The sequence below is a fragment of the Furipterus horrens genome, unplaced genomic scaffold (assembly GCF_987537825.1).
Source record: "Furipterus horrens unplaced genomic scaffold, mFurHor1.1.pri manual_scaffold_10, whole genome shotgun sequence".
Lineage (NCBI taxonomy): Eukaryota > Metazoa > Chordata > Mammalia > Chiroptera > Furipteridae > Furipterus > Furipterus horrens.
In genome coordinates, this window is record NW_028327180.1 from 19392566 (window position 1) to 19411724 (window position 19159).

Consider the following 19159-nt stretch of genomic DNA (forward strand, 5'->3'; position numbering starts at 1 on the left):
GAAGATGGTTAACAGTACCCCTGGCCTCTACCCACTAGAAGCCAATAGCAGGAGACAGCCAACATACTCAAAATATCCAAATCAATAAAGTTATTGGTGAAAATGAAAAATGTCTTTTATTTTATAGAAAAAGTATAATGGACTTTTTGGCCAGACCATAAAAGCAAGTTCTTGTCTTTGTCCTTTGCAAAAAACCAAAGCGGTAACTTGCTTATTTGGCAAGTAAATAATTAATTCAGGAAGTGGTCATGACTATTTTTCTTTATCTTAAAGTAAGTTTAGCCTTTAGAGATGGAAGTGTCTCACTTTCCCAATATAGGTAACTAAAAGTCATTTTAATCCTTCCTGATACAGAGATAGATGGCAGTAGGAGAATCGCTGAAAGGGCCTGAGGTCATCCGCGGTTTCACGTTAGAGGAACCCTTCCTCTCCTGGTGCCTCGCATGTAACACTTTCAGATTATTAATGAGTTATTTCCATACGTGGAGGCTGCAAAATAATGGAAGATTAAAATGATATCCTGGAGACATTTCAAAACCATTAACTTATCATCCGAATCATCAAGATAAAATTATAGTTACTATAGTCTTATCATTAAACACATTAATTCTCTCAAAATCAGTAATCTGTGTTTAATACATATACAGTAACATACTAGTAATAATGGTAATAAGAATATTTAATTAACTGCAATAACCCACTGCTTGCCCTTGTCAGATTAGAGAATTTGCTTAAGAGTTCTGTTTACCTCCCTGTTCTGTCCGCCTCCCTTCTATCACTAGCCGTAGGGACATATAAACTCCCTATTTTAACTAAAATATATTTTGAAAATATATATATAAAAGCCCTTTTTTCCTCACCCACTGCCATCTCTCTCTCTCTCTCTTTCTCTTTCTCTCTTTCTCTCAATTTCCCCTGTTAAAATTGTGAAGTCCAACCTACTCTTTCTTGTTGAATTGACTTAGTAAAATGGTAATAAGTTCTGAGCATCTGGCCTAACAAAAACGTACTTTCTGACCCAACTTTTAATCATCATCCATTCTGTTAGTAGAAATACAGTGCTGCTTCTTGAAATTTAGCTATTTATTTAAAGGTAGAAAGAATAATATTGTTGAAAATCATAACTCTACTTTCTCATCCTACCTTATATTTGTATACATTTTATAATTTATAATGGAAGTATTTTTCATATAAGTATTCAACAACCAGATATAAGTTCAAAAGGAGAATTAATTTAACAAATAATAAATTAGATTTATGCAGTAAATTGGGAAACCACAAGTGCTATGGTGTCTAATTTGTAGATTTTTTAAAAGAATGTCTTAAATCAGGTCTTGTTATAAATAACCTCAGATAGATATTTTTAAATAGAAATTTTTAAATAATTTTTGGCTCAACTATTTTCATTTAACATAAAATAATTTAATATTTTATACAGGTGTTTAATCAGGAAGGAGAATTCATGTTGAAGTTTGGCTCGAATGGGGAGGGAAACGGGCAGTTCAATGCTCCGACAGGTGTAGCAGTGGACTCCAATGGGAACATCATTGTGGCGGACTGGGGAAACAGCAGGATCCAGGTAGATCCAAGTACTCATTCATTTATGTAGAGAGATTGATATTTGTTAAAGTGGAGAATCAGCTGTCCCCAAATCTTAATGTTTCTCATTCTTCATTGGTTAGATCATAGAACCATAGATAATATCGCAACAAGTGCCAAACTAAGGAAGGTGGAGTAGAAAATATGTTGGGGGTTGGGGTGGTCGGGGGTGCAGAGGGGCCTAATACATAGTGACAGAAAATGGTTTGACTTTGGGTAGTGGGTACACATGCAATATACAGGTCATGTATCATAGAAATGTACACTTGAAACCTATATGATCCTGTTAACCAGGGTCACCCCAACAAATTTAATGAAACCCTCTAAATCAGGCATTTTTAACATGGATCCCACAAACCCCGGAAGGGTTTGTGGATAGAATTCATGAGGTCCAGTGAACAGACATATTATATTATTTTTTTTTATTAACTTCTAATTAAAAATTATCATTTACTTGAATTATGAATATAGGCAATAATCACAGTAGTTTTTGTAATATCAATAACTTTGTCACGAAGAGAAATCATATTACAATTGCAGACATTTCAAATTATCATTTATGCTTACCGCTACTTCAAAATTACAGTTTTTATTAGACGCGTCACTATTTCTTGTTGTTTAATGTGTTGGTTCAAAAAGCACACATACTACTATAATCAAAATTTTTATAGTCTTTGTCAGACTGCCAAAGGGGTCCATGATACAAAAATATTTAATTTCTTTTCCAAATTAAGAATAAAGCTATTAAATCCTCAAACTGAAGAAGACTATTCTTTTCTCCCATTTCTCTGTGTAGAGACTTTCATGGACCTAAACATACATTTACAGATGGGGTTACTCATCCTTGCCGATGGGGAACTGCAATGCATGTGAAAACCCAGAGTGCACTAGCTAAACGTAACAGCATTCAGATGCCTCTGTGAGGACAGCGATAGTCAGCAATTTGAATCTGATATAGGTATCAACTTCTCAGAACAAGGGTTGACGCTACAAATGTATTACTAAATGCTTTTATTTCTGAAATATATTTGTCTTGCTTAATTATCCCAGTGGACATCTATATTTGAAAGAGGCATTCTATGTTTGATGGGAAGCCAGAGCCAGACAGGGAACCAAGTTCACAAAGCAGTTCTGTGTAGGACCAAGGATGCTGAGCTGTGTTCTGACCCTCAAAGCATTTGCCTAGTTACCTGCCTTTTATAATACCTGATGGGCCAGACAAAAATGGTCAGAAGAAACCAGCCTGAGTCTTCTGAAGGAGAAGTATTCCCAATGCTTTTGTTACATTATACAAAGCAGAAGCTTAAAGATTAAAAGGAGACCACTTCATATCCATTGACTTCTTATAATGTACTCTTTTCTGAAAAGGAAAAAAAAAATCTTTCTCATGGCATATTATGAGTCAGGACAATTCCTTGAGATCTAGTTGCTGATTTTTCTCACTTCTGATTAGGGATAAAAGAGGGATATGAGGCTAGAGGAGAAAAAGGGAAGCTTTAGAGTGAGAGATAAGGGTCATTCATTTTTCAAACTCCATCCAGGGCATTCCCCTCAAATAGGACCACTAAGAATATAGATATGATCTCGTGTCCGATGGCATGTTCTTCATCAGTGACTCTTGGAGAGCGAGAGGAGAAAGGGCAAGGTAACTAGAGGGAGGGATTATAAAAATGATATGATTTAAAGCAAATCTAGGCGATTACGCATGTGCTTTTTTATATTTAAAACATTGGCATCAGGAGTTTCCTAACTCCTATTTCATCATATTCCTTTAACTTTTCCTCTAACACTCTGACTGTATATTTTTGACAGGTTTTTGATGGAAGTGGATCATTTTTGTCTTATATTAACACATCCGCTGACCCACTCTACGGCCCCCAAGGCCTGGCCCTGACTTCGGATGGCCACGTTGTGGTTGCAGACTCTGGGAACCATTGTTTCAAGGTCTATCGGTACTTACAGTAACGGTGGGCAGCCGGACAGCCCCTCACAAAGGTCTTGCACTATAAACTGGAATGGATTTCTCGGCGCGGGACCAGATTACATTCAACTTTTCATGCTAGAAGGAATCATTGGTGAACTTTCCAAGGTTATTTCTGAATGTAACAATTTCCTTAAAAACTTCATATCTGATTTCTGTAATTGACCCTTAGGGTTAAAAAAAAAAAATATCTCTTCTACTGAATCTATAAAAACTGCAGTTTTACACCTGTGAACTATGGCTTATAGGACAGGGATTTATGTAATTGAACTAATTTTGCAAATTAAACAAGCATTAAAAGAAAATCTAGAAGATTTAAAGGTATATTTGTTAATCTGGTGAATGGTAGCCTTTGCACAGAGCTTCCAAACACAAAACAAAACAAAACAAAACAAAGACAAAATCTGTTGTAGTTATATACTTTAACCTCGGTCACAAGACCTGGGGGATCTTCTAACTTCACTTTTAGAATAGGTATTACTCTTGTGACATTTTTTTGGTTATCAATAACTACATATAAATTACTTTAGGACAACAAATAAGACTGTCTTACAAAATCCTCTCATCTGTGATTAGCAGGCCTCTGAGTTTAGTACTTAAAAATAAATGCAAAATTTCCATCCTTCCTGGGTTAGATCAAGGATCTTTTTTACTTGTTCTTTTCACCTTCTCTCTCCTGCTAACATATTAAAAAACAAAGTACATTTTCAGGGAAACCTGAACTTTCTAATGCTTTGAAAGCATATTACAATAGTAATGGTACCTGTTGGTAAACAAACAGCCCAACTCCAGGTCAATGCACTGGAATGTAATCCAGAAAAAGTTCGTCACGTTTTATGTGCCATGTTCTCACATGTGTCTCCTCTTCCACTTCATGAAAGCGAAAGGTTTACCTCCTGCAAAATGTCAGCACATGTAATAGGACACCAGTATCCTAGGACAGAGAGCCATAAGTAGCCCTTTGGAGGACGGATGGTGTCAACCAAAGGCATGTGATTGAGTAATGGTTTCCCCTTAGAAAGCAAGTGTTACCAAAGTTGTGAAAGCATTACAGGTAAGGGCATGTTATGGTTATTTATCGTTGTCTAATGAATAGTAGAGGCATTAAAGGACTATGTATACATGATTAGGGTAAGGTAGAATGTATCATATATATCTATATATATAGCTGAATCTTTGGTGTATTGAAATAGGCAGCACTCTGAAAGACAGAAGTATCATCCAGCCTTTCTTCGGCACATTCCTTTACAGAGCAGCTTCAAGCCGTCCTAGTAGAATGAGCCCTAAAGCAGATTTAATTTTTGGCGTTTTCCAGGAATGATGGTATCAGCTGACTTTGCATCAGAAAATGGCCTTCTGGTCTTTGAAAGAAAAAAAAACAAAACACAAAAAACAGAAACAGGTCAAAAAGAAAAGTTGAACTTAAGTTACATTTAAATGAAGTATAAATGCATTTTGAGAAATGTTAGGAATAATTTAGTCGATTATTAATCTGTCATTGATATTGTAAAATAAGATGTGGTTTATTTTCACTGTTTAATTTTCTACTCAGTTCTACCAAATAGGATGTCATGTTTGGCATTTTCAGTAATGATTTTGGGATCTTTATCACTGAAAGCACCTTAGAACTGTACTATAAGAAAACATTTCCCATATATATAATTATATGAATGCGATGTTTATTACTTATTAATTTATAATTCAGTCACTCTCTTCTATAGGAATTTTTTTAATTTAGAAAGGAAGTCCAGTGACTTCCAGTTGTCTATGAAACTTATGCCCAAATCAACCTCTGAAAATTTTTTTTCAGAATTACATTTAGATTTAGTACTTTTTTAGTTAGATACCTTCAAAATATTTAAGATCATCTGTGATAAAGTTATAAAATTCAGTAACATTTTTAGAATGTTAAGACACTGTTTCCTAGCATTACTGAAATAAGTCTTTGAATATAAGTAACATATGTAACAAGTGCCTGCCAGGCGCCGGGAGTTGTTCTAGGCACTGGGGACATAGTAATGGAGGAAGCAGACAAAATTCTTGCCCCATTGGAGCTTACCCTCCAGGGAGGGAATTTCATTTTGCCCTTTATTAATACTCTGCATAAAAGATAAGCTAGGCTTTTGATAGACTATTTAAAAGAAAACTTTTTAAATTAGTTAAATAAATTTAGTTTATTTTCACAAGTAAAAATGGCTTCCTATTTAGACTCTGTCACAGGCTATTGATCTTAAGACTAGTTTACTTAAAGGTTTGTTTTTTTTTTTTTTTTTTTTTTTGCACAACATTTAAATTATATGTGTGAATTTAGAAATTAACTAGCCATCATACTGTATTGGGCTGCATATCTCAATTAGTAGATTGAAAACAAAGCTAATTTTTTAACATGTCAATATTGGCACAAACTGGAATGAAAGAACAGATACTTTGATTCAGACCTGTTTATCTGTTACTAAAACACATGCTATGGGGCACTCCAGGAAATGCTATCTTTTTTTCCCCCCGAATATGTAATCATATATGTTAAAATATAAATAACATCTCATATTTGGATACAGATGTGCTTTTTCTGTATTCCTTGGTAAACATATTTTAGGGGGGGAAGTGCTGCTAAGATACAAATAGATAAGATTTAAGTAAAATTTTGTCACATTCTATGGAAAATGGTTTCTGGTAAACTGAGAAGGATATTAAAGTAAGTGACTTTTTTTTCCAGGCTACCATTATTGCTTGATTTCTCTTTGTCAAGTGTACAGAACCTGTCATACACTCATGATAAGTAGCACTGAAAAATTACCCATTCAAATTTCCCCTGGGCACTCTGGTGAAATATTGCCAGTTAGAATGTAAAGGTCAATGGCGTTGTGTTCCCTCCCAATACAGACCACCCCTGCTGGACACGGGGTGGTGGAGAGTCACTTGACCATTCAGAAACACATGTATACCATGCCTTTATGATTGTTTGCCATTTTTAATGGTACTTAGTATCTTGATCAAACTTTTGTCTCCAGTAATTAAACAAGTCCCCAAGTTCCTTATTTTTATTTATTCTTTGACTAGATTTGAGGCAAAAAAATACTACAGGTCCATGAACTAGAAGACACTTGCTTCTACTACTAAATATACAGGGTATGTCCTAACATGGAGTTAACTGGAATAGCAGTACACTAGCAAGTGACTATGGATCCTTAACATTAAAGGGTTCACATAAATGCTTTGGTAATACCTACTGAGTTAATTGGAGGGAATGCCAAATAAACATCAGGTCATCTGCAGATTGCTTCAAATGGGAAAAAATCTTTTTGTACGTTTGGACTCTATAGTATCCTCTCTATTCACCAGCTTCTGAAAAGGGAGGAGCATTTTTAGTTTCATAATTTTTAAAAAGACGCTTCCAGGTAGGACAAAATGAAAGTTATTTGCTGCAAACACCTAATCTTGCTTAAAACCGAAAGTTGTAATACTGTTGCATTCTGTAAACATTGCAGGGTTTTAAATTTTACAATTATTTTAATATTTTTGATAACTAGGAATCTAGTATTGCCATAAAGAAACTAAGTGCCCATTAAAGATTTGTTTGGTATAAATAAATAATTTTTTGGTTTGTTTTAAATGACAGTAAGCTACAAATCATGGTGTTAATCTTAAACTTTCTGAAGATGAATCGTGTGGCAGTGATTGTGAGGTTTGTTTGTGGAGAACGTATGAGAGCTATTAATATTCTAAAACCGATTAATAAATTGGCTATGTTGTTCCAATGAATGTACAGCAGCACAGCCTTAAACTCGCTTTTGCTTTATGACATGGAATGTTCTGTCATCAACAAGATCGTATTCTTGTAATAGAATTCTTTATATCATTCTCGGTTCTATAGCCTTTCAATTCTATGTATGAGTAGAAAGGTTTTATGCTTCCTTTCTTTTCTTTTTAAATTTTGTACATTCCATCTTTATAGGTCTGTTTCATACGTTTTGTGTACAGAACGCGAAGCCTTGCGCTCTAATGACATCGATACTGATTGATATATTTTCATTTGTTCTTTTATGAATCAAAATGCTGACTGCCTATTTAAAGAAAAGAATAAACGCTGTGCATCGAAGTGTTTGTATGTTCGTAGCTACATACGTACCACAGTATTTTGGATGCTTTAGTCTACAATAAAACTTTAATTCTGTCTTGAAACATAGGAGAAACAAGATTCATGTGTATTCTCTTTACCATGCACACAAATCTCAAATCATTATAATAAAGCTTGTTTTCTCCGTTTCCGGGGTGAATGTTTGTTTAATATACTTTGTTTTCTAGTGGAAGGAAATGAAAGAGTGTTCTAGAATTCGTGGAAGCTAGCAGTACCTCAATGGAACTTGATACTACTGAGAAGGTTCGGCCACACCCCTGCCGGCCTCTCGGTGAGGCCGCCAGGGGTCGCTGCGCGCCGTCGGGGTGAAGGTCGGTCTCTGCCACCTCCTCCCTTTCGTTGCCCCGCCCCTGGGGCGGGTTAGGCGCCAAAATTAAACCCTCGGCGCGTCCCGCCCCTCGTGTTCAGCGCGGGCCTCGCCACCGGAAGAAACGCTACCTGCACCATGGTAAGGGCTGAGGCCATGGTTCGGGGTCTCTTTCCTCCACCGTCTCCGGGCTGCAGGGATCCATAACGGCCCTGGCAGGTTTCGGGGGCTGGTGCTCGGTCCCTGGGCCTCACGCTGCGGGGACGCTAGGGCGACGCCCCGGCTACCCTGCGCTTTCCGGGCGCAGCGGGGCGTCCCGGAGCGCGTGCCCGCCCGAGCCGGAGGCAGAAGGGCAGCGCTGAGACCCCCGCCTCCTTCGCGACTGTGAGCCGTGAGGACGCCCGCTCTTCTGCCCCCCGCGGCAGTCTCCCGGGCCGGCTCGATTAAACACGCGAAGCGTTTGGAAGCGAGGCCCGAGGATCTCACAAACTCTGCCATCTGTCCGGGAGACCACGAGTCACTTCCCACCCTGTGCCCCTGCTCCCCGGTTTCGGCCACCAAAAAAGAGCTAGGAGAGAAAGGTGTCAGCGAGACAGAGGGGCAGGACGCCCTAGGTCCCAAACGGCTCTCTTGGTTTTTGACAATCGAGTGGCTTTATGCATCGCAACGTGTAGAGCACCTTTCCGAACGGCTCACGGTTTCCAAAGTGCCCCCGTGAATCTTTCCTCGGTGCCAGTGAGATGATTTCTGGGCAAGTCCGCGCCCGGGACTGCGGTTGACATGATTCGGGGAGCGCCGCAGCGTTCGTCGTACCTGGGTGCCGGAAGGGCTGGAGAGGTTCCAAGTGGACCCTGAATTTAAGGGCTTTATGGTCATCGAATCATTTCGGAGTTCCATGCTGTTTTTTTTTTTCTTTCTTTCTTTCTGTTTTTGTTGGCAAAGAATCAACACCTCGTTACATGGATCTAAGATTTTAATATCTTAATTTAGATAAGTGGCCGTTATTTTGCCCAACTAAACGTGGATGTAGCTCGGACGGTGTTTATTTGAAGATACTTGTCCAGATGTAATTATAACTGATAACGGCTTCTTTGTGGTTAAACTACCGTCCCAGCCACCTGGGCATGAAATTCTGTAGGAAGCCAGACAGGCCCGCACTTAAATCTCTTCCCAGGGCTCTGTGATACCATTTCTCTTACAGAGTTACTGGCCCAATAGAACCAACTATTGATCACTGTGCAGTAAAGGTGCATTCATGCTGTCGTTTTACCTAATCTCTCTCCTCATAAATCACCTTCTAATATGTGATGGTTTAATGTGCTGTTCACTATTCAGATTCTTACCTCTGAAAAGGGAGAGACAAAACCAGTGAGAAAACTGTGTAAGCTACATACTTCCTATTTCTATTAATGATTAAGAAATCAGTTGAGTGTTGTGTTGATCAAAGATAACTTTTGTTCTTTCCTGATGGAGAATGAATAGCTGTTTTGATTTGGTTGGGTTTGCTGAGGAAACGAGTTCCTGTAAGTCCAGGCATATTTTTGGAAGTGGAGAAGGGCGTGTAGTCTGCCCCTTCTGAGGGCTGCAGATACCGTCTACTTTTAATGTAGCAAAATGTTCTTGTAATTGACCAGGAGGGCTGACTTTAGGAATTCTGTAGCTCCTAATTGGAGAAGGTTCCTTGGCTGCCCTGGAGTCAGGTTTCGAGTCCCCTTCCTTGCTCACTTGAATGCATCTCATAATTTACACTGTCAGGAGATTTTCTTTAATCCTAAGTATTAAATGAACTCTTGTTGATTTTTTAAAGAGAAATTTCTAAATACCTGTTAATACGACATTCTTTCACATTAGTTATTTTAATTCCATCCACGATACTCTGCCACTGTGGTTAATAGTCAAAACTGTTTGTAGTCCTAAGAGAGACTGATGAAGAAATCAGTCTGCAAGCAGGATAAATGGGTGATACAGCTCGTCCGTAGTCCTTGGGTAGCTTGCATAGCTGCGGAGCGGAGAGTTGCCAGCGTTCCTACAACTGGCCGCAGCACGCTGGATTTCTCTCCTCGCCTGACTCTGGGTGGCAGATTCTTGGGGCGTCAATAGGTCTCTCCAAGGAGCTGTTTATAATACCAAAATATTAGGATTGGGAGCCTTTCCTAAGGCTTTGGATCTGCTCTTCGGTACTGCAGCCAGACTAAAAACCTAAAGGGATTCTCATTGCTCCACAAGTGCCCCTGATACGGCCTCTAGATTCTGGGGTGAGAAGAGCAGTCTTCTGAATCCTAGGGCACAGTTAAAGCACCTGGGAGGGATTTTTAAAATAAGCAAGCCCAGGCTGAGGCCCCATCTCAGAGATTCTGACTGAGTTCTTACGGGATGCGCCTGGGCATCAGCATTGCTTAAAAGCCCCTGACGTGATTCCAAAGGCAGTTTGAGACCCAGCGGACGAGTGAAGTGACCCAAGGGAGCCTTCAGACTGAGTGTGGATTTCAGGCTTGGTTTACTCAGGTACTGCAGAGGCCAGTGCAAAAGGAGGCGGATAAAGCGGTATTGAACTGTAGTTCTCGGCCCTATGTTTAGTGCACAGGTCTACCTGAGGTTTTTCTGTTTTATCTCTAAGCCAGGCAATAAATGGTTATCACAGAATTTCTTATTATTTCACCCTGTAGCGTATTTAAGGGAGTCCACTGGGTGTTGTGGGGTTTGGGAACAAAACAGCCTCAAGTTTTAGGGTCAGGAGTTTCAGACACATGGTCCTGATGTTAAGGCTGGACCTTCATGTCTGCTCTGTCTGGCCTGGCACTAAGCTCTGAGAAGCCACAGGCAGTTCGTGTTCTGAAGATGCTCATTCTGCGAGAGACAAGTAAACCCATCTTTTTAACTTGAATAAGTGACTCGATGAAGGTATGTTCTGGGAACACATAGAAGGACACTCAGCCTCCTCTGAGCTGTTCCAGATGCTTCAAGGAAGCCTTGGGAGACTTGGGAGTTTTGAGTAGGTAAGAGGAGAAGGTGTTTAGGTTGAACATTTTTAAAGGCACAGAAATGGGAAAGAGCATTCTGCGAGTGGAGAATTGCAAGTAGCTTTTGTATTACAGCTCAGGTTGCTTAGGTCTCCGTGTGTTCATGGTAAAATTTGAGGTGGGGAGTGGTACCTGCACGAGTAGATTGGGGTCAGGTGACAGAGGGCCTCCTACGTCATTCCTAGGGTGCTGGATTCTCCTGGATGGAGCCCCTGAATGCTTTTGACAAGCGGAATGGGGACCTGGAGGCTGAGATGAAGTGCGTTGGGGACCGCAGGTATGTTGCAGGAGGCAGATGAGAAGGCCTGGATGGAGGCAGAGGCGGTAGGAGTGGGGCAGGCAGTGTAGCTTTGTGAAATAGTTAAGCACAGAAGTTGGCGGAGCGGGCGACTGGTTGGACGTGGAGTAAGATGCAGGAACTCGGATGACGGCTAGACCTCTGCTCTGGCTCGGGCAACACAGTGGCGTCCCGCTGAACTCGGAAACCAGAGCAGCGGGTTTGGGGAGTGGATGTGGGAGAGGAGGAGTTCAGTGCACACCTCCTGGGTTTGAAGTGTGTCCAGCAGGCAGGTAGATACAGGAGATCGCAGCTCAGAATCACGCTCAGGGACTCCCGCGGGAAGATTTGAGGACTCACTGTATTAAAACCATGAAAGCAGATGACATCAAAGAAATGGTGTGAGGAGGAGAGGGCATCAGTCAAGAACCCTGGGGAACTGCCGTGTTGAGAGTGGACACAGAAAAAAGAAAAATGTAAACTTTAAGGCTACTTATTTTACCCATAAACTCATCAAGGAACACAGGATAATTTTATTGCTGTGGAGACGAGTTGGTAGGTTTCTAGATTCTGCAAATAGAATAAAGACTCCTGCTCTGGTGTATATTCACTATGGCAGTTCCAAGTTCCTCTCCATGTGTCATGGGTTCTCATTTTCTCATGGAGTTGTTGGTTAGATAGGGTCAGTCTTTAATTGTTGTTTTATTTATGTCTGCTTTGTAAGTGGTATTAAGTGTTTTAAAGTTTTTTTATGTGCAATTTTTGAGAAAGATGCACATTAGTGTGGAATTCTCTCTCAGAGCACAAGAGATGATGGTTCTCTTTCTCTTCTGTTATTTTCTGTGAGTCTTTGCATTGAGGAAATGTGGCTTTATTCTTTTTATTTTGGACTATCCATACAATATATAGTAAAATTTATTAATGTACATTTTAGTTACATATCATCTCATTTCAGGTTGGCTAAAAGATAGTTACAGAATAATAGCAACCTGAAGTAGGCTCCGTTTTCTATGTGGATGGGTTTTTTCTCCAGCCCTCCCTCCCAATGCTATACAAGCATCTCGCTAAAATGTAATTCTAGTATCATCGCTCCCTATTTTAGAAATTGTGCGGTAGCTGTTCATTGCCCAGAATAAAGTCCACTCTCTTCGGCTGGGCAGTCGGCCTTCATCGTCTGACCCCAGACTACCTTCCTCACCTCACCTGCCACTCCCTCTTTGTATGCCGTGCAACAGTCATGCGATCTTTCTGAAACATTCCGTGCCATAACATTGTGCTTGTGTGTGGTCTGCCCAGGGCACCTTTCTCACCATTTCTCAACTCACCAAAATCCTTCTCACCTCTAACTTTCCTTCCTCCCCAGGGTGGGCTTAACTCACTCTGGTCTGAGTAGTAATTCATTCTGTTCAGTGAAACAGTTTGTGCATGAACCTGTTCACCAGTTATAAGTAGTTATATCTCTTTGTTTTCTTGGAGAGATTATAAGCCTTTTGAAGCTAAATATGGTGATTTGTAATTGGGTCATTGATAAATAATGAATTTCTACAAAATGCCAGGCTCTGTCTCAGTCCGTTTTTGTTGTACTGGCAGCACCTACCACAAGGCCTGGCCAATAGTAGTAGAATAGTTAAAATCAGTCTTTAGGCCTGGCTCTGAGTGTTATCAAACCTGTTGGTATAAGACAAGATCATGCACGAAATTTCTGATAATGTTTTAGACCAAGTTGTTTTAAAATGCACTGTTTAAAAAAAATACAGTGTTTGGTTTTTACTTTTTGTGCTTTAGTCAAAGAAGAAAGGATTGAGCGCAGAGGAAAAGAGAACACGCATGATGGAGATTTTTTTTGAGACGGTAAGTCATTTTCCCTAAGATTTTTAGTGTTTTGCATAATTTTTCCTTATGTATATGTTATCCAGTATTAACTGTGCCTTTTTTAAATTAAAGATCAGTATTCACCAATCTCCTGAAGAATAAATACAATTCTGCAAATATTTGTGGTGCTTGTGAGCTACTGGACACGAAAGAACCTTATCCCAGGTTTCAGAGTCTCTTCTACCCAGACTGTCCTGCGCAGTGGACCCAGAACTCTCTGAGGCATATATTTGATTGTGTCCTCGTTCTGCCCGAAATTAATGAGAGGAGCTCACAGCTACTGAGGGCCTCCGATGTGCTCATCACTTGGTGTAGTTTATCTGATTTCATCCTTTTTAACTCTGTGAGATCAATACTATTGTTATCATTCTCATTCTACAGATCTGTACATCTGAGATACAACTTAAAATACTAGCCCTGGATCTTGAAAAATGGAAGTGCTAGTACCAGGATTCAGACTCAGGGAGGGTTATCTGGTTGTAAAGGCAGTGCTGAATATGGCCTCTTTGCATTTATCGATCAGTCTGTAGTGTAACACATATATGACAGTATATAGGCCTCTTTAATTTTTTCCAGTTATTTGTGCCTGCCACTAACAAGAAATATGTTTGAAGCTCCCTCTTCTAAGTAGCAGAGCCAGGATTCAAATTGAATCACTTGGCTCTAAACCCTGTTTTCTTTACCATGTTGCGATACAGTGGCTTTTCTTAGCTTCCCAGGGTAAGTCCATACTTCTGACCTACAAAAAATATTAACTTGTGTCTTAGCCTAATACTTGGGAGGACCTTCAAAATCAAGTCGGGCCCCAACCTACCGGCTATTTTCATTATATATTAATGTGAAAAAGATGGGGGAAATGGCAAAATAGAATATGAAATTAATAAATAACAATGATACTTGACATTTTCATTTTAATAGTGCAGGTTCTCAGTAAAACAAATGATCTTTTCTTTTTAAAGTGTTTGCCTTCTAAGTAATCTCACTAATCTTACATACCATGACTTACTAAAAGTCTTTGGCAGTTCAAAACAATATATTAATGATGATATGATTAGAAAGATAAATTGATGAACTTTGTACATGAGGATTATGATGACTTGTTCTGCTGAGTTGAAATATTTTCCCTTTGGTCCCAGAGCAAGAAAAGTAGTGGTAAGTTGGGGAGAGTGGTGGGGAAATTATTTTGTCCTTTATGAGACTGTCAGAATTTTCTTAGATATCAAAATAGGCTATTTCTGATTGCAAATTTTTTCAATTTGCTCTCAATTACAGTCATGCACAGCTTAATGATGGGCTCTGTTCGAGAACTGCTTTGTTAGGTGATTTCGTTGTTACACAAACCTAGATGGTACAGCCTACTGCTCCCCTAGGCTCTGTGGTGTAGCCTCTTGCTCCTAGGCTACGAGCCTCTACAGCCCGTTCCTGTGGAAAACAACGCGAGATTCAATCAAGCACAAGAGAGAACGACGCGATAGACACGGTGAACACGAGCTGTGTGAGGTTGCCGCCAGCGCGCTGTGGCAACAAAGTTGTTCTTATGAACAGAAAGAGTACACTAAAAAAATGATAAAATGTACAGTATAGTAAATCCATAAGCCAGTAACAGTCATTTATTATCATTACCCAGTATAATATACTGGACACAATAGTACTGCTCTACATTTATACTTATGGCAGCTCAGTAGGTTTCATGCCAGTGTTTCCACAAACACATGAGTGATACCTTGCACTACAAGGATGGCTAGCTACCAAGTCACTAGGCGATAGGAAGTTTTCAGCTCCATTATGATCTTATGGGACAGTGACCAAAATGTCATTATGCAGTGCATGACTGTAATTGTATTAACTGATGGATTGATTGGCTTCAGTTCATATATTCCTATATACAGTATTCCCTCACTTATCGCGGGTATTATGTTCTAGACCCCCCTGCGATAGGTGAAAATCCGCAAAGTAGGAACCTTACATTTATTTTAGTATTTGTATATATTTTAAGGCTTTATAAACCCTTCCCACACACTTATAAACCAATCCCAGTCCCTTATTAACCTTTTCTACACTTTTATAAACACTACTTATGTTCTTAAACATATTCTACACTCTTAAACCTGCGTAACTTTAACAACATACATATACAGTACTGCACAATCCTGTGAAATAGCAAAAAATCCATGATAAATAAATATAATATTTAAAAAAATACTGCGATACAGTGAGGCCATGATAAGTGAACCACGATACAGAGAGGGACTACTGTACATTCATTTATATGAATACTTACATATATATATTTGAAGTTGCAAATGTACTAGAGAAAATTCTTTGCGTGTTACACTTAAGAAGAACATGGGAGCAGTATAGCTCAATGATAAAGAACTTATACCTGAAGTCTGTTTCACCTAACAGCTTTGTGATTTTAAGGAAATTGTTTGACCTAATTATCAGTTTCCTCATCTATTAAGGAGGATTATAATAACTGGACCCAGCTCACAGTGTTGTTATAAGAATTAAATGAGATCATCTGTGCAAAACATTGTAATGCCTAGGTCATAAATGCATGATTAAAATTTATCTAGTGGTCTCTTACACATAGTTTTTTTTTCTTTTTTATTTTTTTAAGGGCAAGAATCATTGTGGTCATCTCTCTTTTATTATGTCTGTTTAATGCTGGGGAGAAATGATATATACTCGTCTGTTTTCTCTGTCCATTTAAATGACCACATTTTAGTTCTGAGGCTAGTTCTTTGCAAGCTCATTTATTTACCCAGCAACCCCACTAGGGCAGCCATTATGCCCGGGGCTGTTCCTTGGTGACCACGTACAGGCAAATGTCTCAATGAGTACATGACCTTTTTCCAGGAATCTAAACTATTTGCAAATAGGTTCGATTAATTGATTTTTTAAAAATGCATTAGAGGCCTAAATCCAGTAATTCATTGCATTTTCTCTGAGACCTTAATGTGTTATTTTTAAACAGTTTATTCCCAATGTGTGAAAATTGATTTTGCATCCTAAGACCAGTGACTTAGTATTTTCCTTAATTTACTAAATCTGCAGTTTAGTGAGATGAAGTTACTTTTTCTACTATTTTATTGTGAAAGATGAAAGAATTTTACAGTGATACGTATGTGTTCCACACCTAAATTCTACCATTAACATTTTACTCTACTTGCTTCATCACATATATATTTATCTATCCTCTCCTTTGTCCATCCGTCAGTTTGTCTTTGGGGGTGGGGGATGTGTACCCAGGTACCAGTCTTTTGTCAGATACATGTCTTGTGAATATTGTCTTCTCGTCAGTATTTTTCTTTTCAGCTTCATAATAGTACCTTGGATGAGCAGAAGTTTTAAATTTTTATGAAGTCTAATTTCCATCCTATTGAAGTTGCCTTTTGAAGTTTATTTTGGAAGAAATGGATCCCAGATTTTCATAACAAGAATCACAATAATTCTTTTCTAATTACTGAATAGTTCTGTCTTAAATATTTCACTTCATTGGTCCAAATTTTTTTCACCACTTTAACCAAGGCTTATTACAAAAAAAAAAAAAAGGAGTAATCATACAGTTAAATATTCTACATGTGTAGATTCCCATAATTTTTGCTTTGGCGTAACATGTGTGGATAAATGATTGATTGGCAGCCATGAATTATGTCGTTTTCCTTTGTTTAAGTGTAGCTCTTCATGAAACTAAATGTAAACAAGTCTTGACAGTTATCTGTTTTGCTTTTAGTTAGAACTGCTAAATATGTAACGTGTGATATATAATAAGCAAAGTACAGTTTCTGTTTTTTTATTTTAGTTTATGCAAAACTCTGTTAGGTGCTTTGGGTTGTGGTTCAACTTCATGTTTACAGTCCCCAGTGTTCAGATTTTTGTGGGGCCAGAACGGAGAAATCATGTACTTTCAAATACATATTACAGGTTTATACACTATTGCCTAGAAAACCTTCTTATGGCTTTGAAATTACAGTATTTTTATCTTCATTATTGTCCATAAATATCTCTAAATCTTAGGAACATTTTTGTCTTATATTTGAGGTATCAGTTTTAGCCATCCTCTGATAAAGGATAATATTTTCAAGGATATGGCCCAGAAATGGGTTTTAAGATATTATTTATTTATTTATTTTTATTATTATTTTTTTTCCATTACCATTTCTCCCCTTTAGATTCTCTCCCTGCCCCGCAATCACCACACTGGTGTCCATGCCCATGAGTCCTTTTTCCTTTTTGCTCAATCCCTCCACCCCCATAGCTGTCATCTGCTCTCCATCTACGAGTCTGTCTCTCTTTTGCATGTTAGTTCAGTTTGTTCGTTAGATTCCACATATGAGTGAGATCATATGGTATTTGTCTTTCTCTGACTGGCTTATTTCACTCAGCATAATGTTCTCCAGGTCCATCCATGCTGTCGCAAAGGGTAAATTTTTCTTCTTTCTTTTGGCCAAGTAGTATTCCATTGTGTAAATGTCCCATAGTTGTTTTATTCACTCATCTACTGATGGGCAGTTGGGCTGCTTCCATACCTTGGTGATTGTAAATAATGCTTCAGTGAACACAGGGGTGCTTATGTCCTTTCAAATTAGTATTTTGGGTTCTTTCTGATATATTCCCAAAAGTGGAATTGCTGGGTTGAGAGGATGATCCACTTCTAACTTTTTTGAGGTATCTCCATACTGCTTTCCGCAGTGGCTGCACCAATCTACAGTCCCACCAGGAGTGCACAAGGGTTCCCGTTTCTCCACATCCTCACCAGCACTTGCTGTTTGTTGATTTGTTGATGATGGCCATTCTGACAGGTGCATTGTGATTTTAACTTGCCTCTCTGATGAATAGTGACATTGAGCATCTTTTCATATGTCTGTTGGCCATCTGTACATCCTCTTTGGAGAAGTGTCTATTTAGGTCCTTTGCCCATTTCTTAATTGAATTATTTGTATTTTTTTGGTGTTGAATTTAATAAGTGCTTTAGAAATTTTGGATATTAACTCCTTATCAGATGTATCGGTGAGTATGTTCTCTCATTCCCATTCTGACACTTAAAATCAGTGTCAGAGAAGCTGGGTTATCTCATGTTAACAAATGATTCATGTTAACTAGTTTTTATACTTCAGTGGGAAGGTATTCTCCAGTTACTTTAAGAACTAATTGTATGTTCATGAGAAACCTGTCCATTTTAACTTCTGTTGAAGGTATTGAACAATGTAATTGCAGTTCTTCTAGCTCCAAAATGCTGATTCTATTGCACTGTTCATTTCTAGGCATAGGTCTTTAGTACAATGTTTTATGAACATAGTTATGGTAAATATAAATATGTAATAAAAGCATGTTTTTCATCTCTTAAATTTTTTTTTTTAAACAGAAAGATGTATTTCAATTAAAAGACATAGAGAAGATAGCTCCCAAAGAAAAAGGCATTAGTAAGTATCAAAGACATTTGGGGATATTTAGGGACATACCGGTCATCTTTTCTGCTATAGTCTTTCATTTTATGGAAACATAAGTTCTGGAGATGAATGTTTGTAAAAGTCCTTACATGATGTCTCTGGGCCACAGCCATGATTCCTGTGTTTGGCATATCTGCTCTAGGAAAAATAAAATGCGGACACACACAGGCACACATGTATAAAACACAAATACACACAGTTATCTATGGGCATAATTTACTTTAAAAGAAGTAACAACTGTTCATGTATGTTTTAATATTTGTTAAACGTGACTTTTTGTCTTTACATGGTGTATCTTTTCTGTAGCAGCAAATGATCACAAACTTGGACGCTTAACACAATAGAAGTTTATTTCCTCATCGGTCTGGGGGCCAGAAGTTAAAAATCAAGGTGTCAACAGGATTGGCTCAGGGAGGCTGCCTGCTCTGAGGCTGTTTGCAGTGCTAGGCTTAGAGGCACATCCTTCCAGTCTCTGTCTCCAGCTTCACATGGCCTTCCTCTCTATCTTCTCC

General features: G+C 38.7%; 2 protein-coding genes across 2 annotated transcripts in view; both read left to right on the forward strand.

Moving 5' to 3' along the window:
* TRIM2 (tripartite motif containing 2) overlaps nt 1-4205 on the forward strand; it is a 52528-nt gene extending 48323 nt beyond the window's left edge. Inside the window, exons 12-13 of the mRNA XM_090288434.1 lie at nt 1439-1579; nt 3412-4205. Of these exons, the coding sequence (XP_090144560.1) occupies nt 1439-1579; nt 3412-3564 (294 nt within the window). The 3' untranslated portion in view covers nt 3565-4205. The remainder of the gene's footprint in view (nt 1-1438; nt 1580-3411) is intronic.
* A 3891-nt stretch (nt 4206-8096) lies between these two features.
* Nucleotides 8097-19159, forward strand: part of MND1 (meiotic nuclear divisions 1) — a 47661-nt gene continuing 36598 nt past the window's right edge. The window contains exons 1-3 of the mRNA XM_090288736.1: nt 8097-8166; nt 13108-13173; nt 18563-18620. Of these exons, the coding sequence (XP_090144862.1) occupies nt 8164-8166; nt 13108-13173; nt 18563-18620 (127 nt within the window). The 5' untranslated portion in view covers nt 8097-8163. The remainder of the gene's footprint in view (nt 8167-13107; nt 13174-18562; nt 18621-19159) is intronic.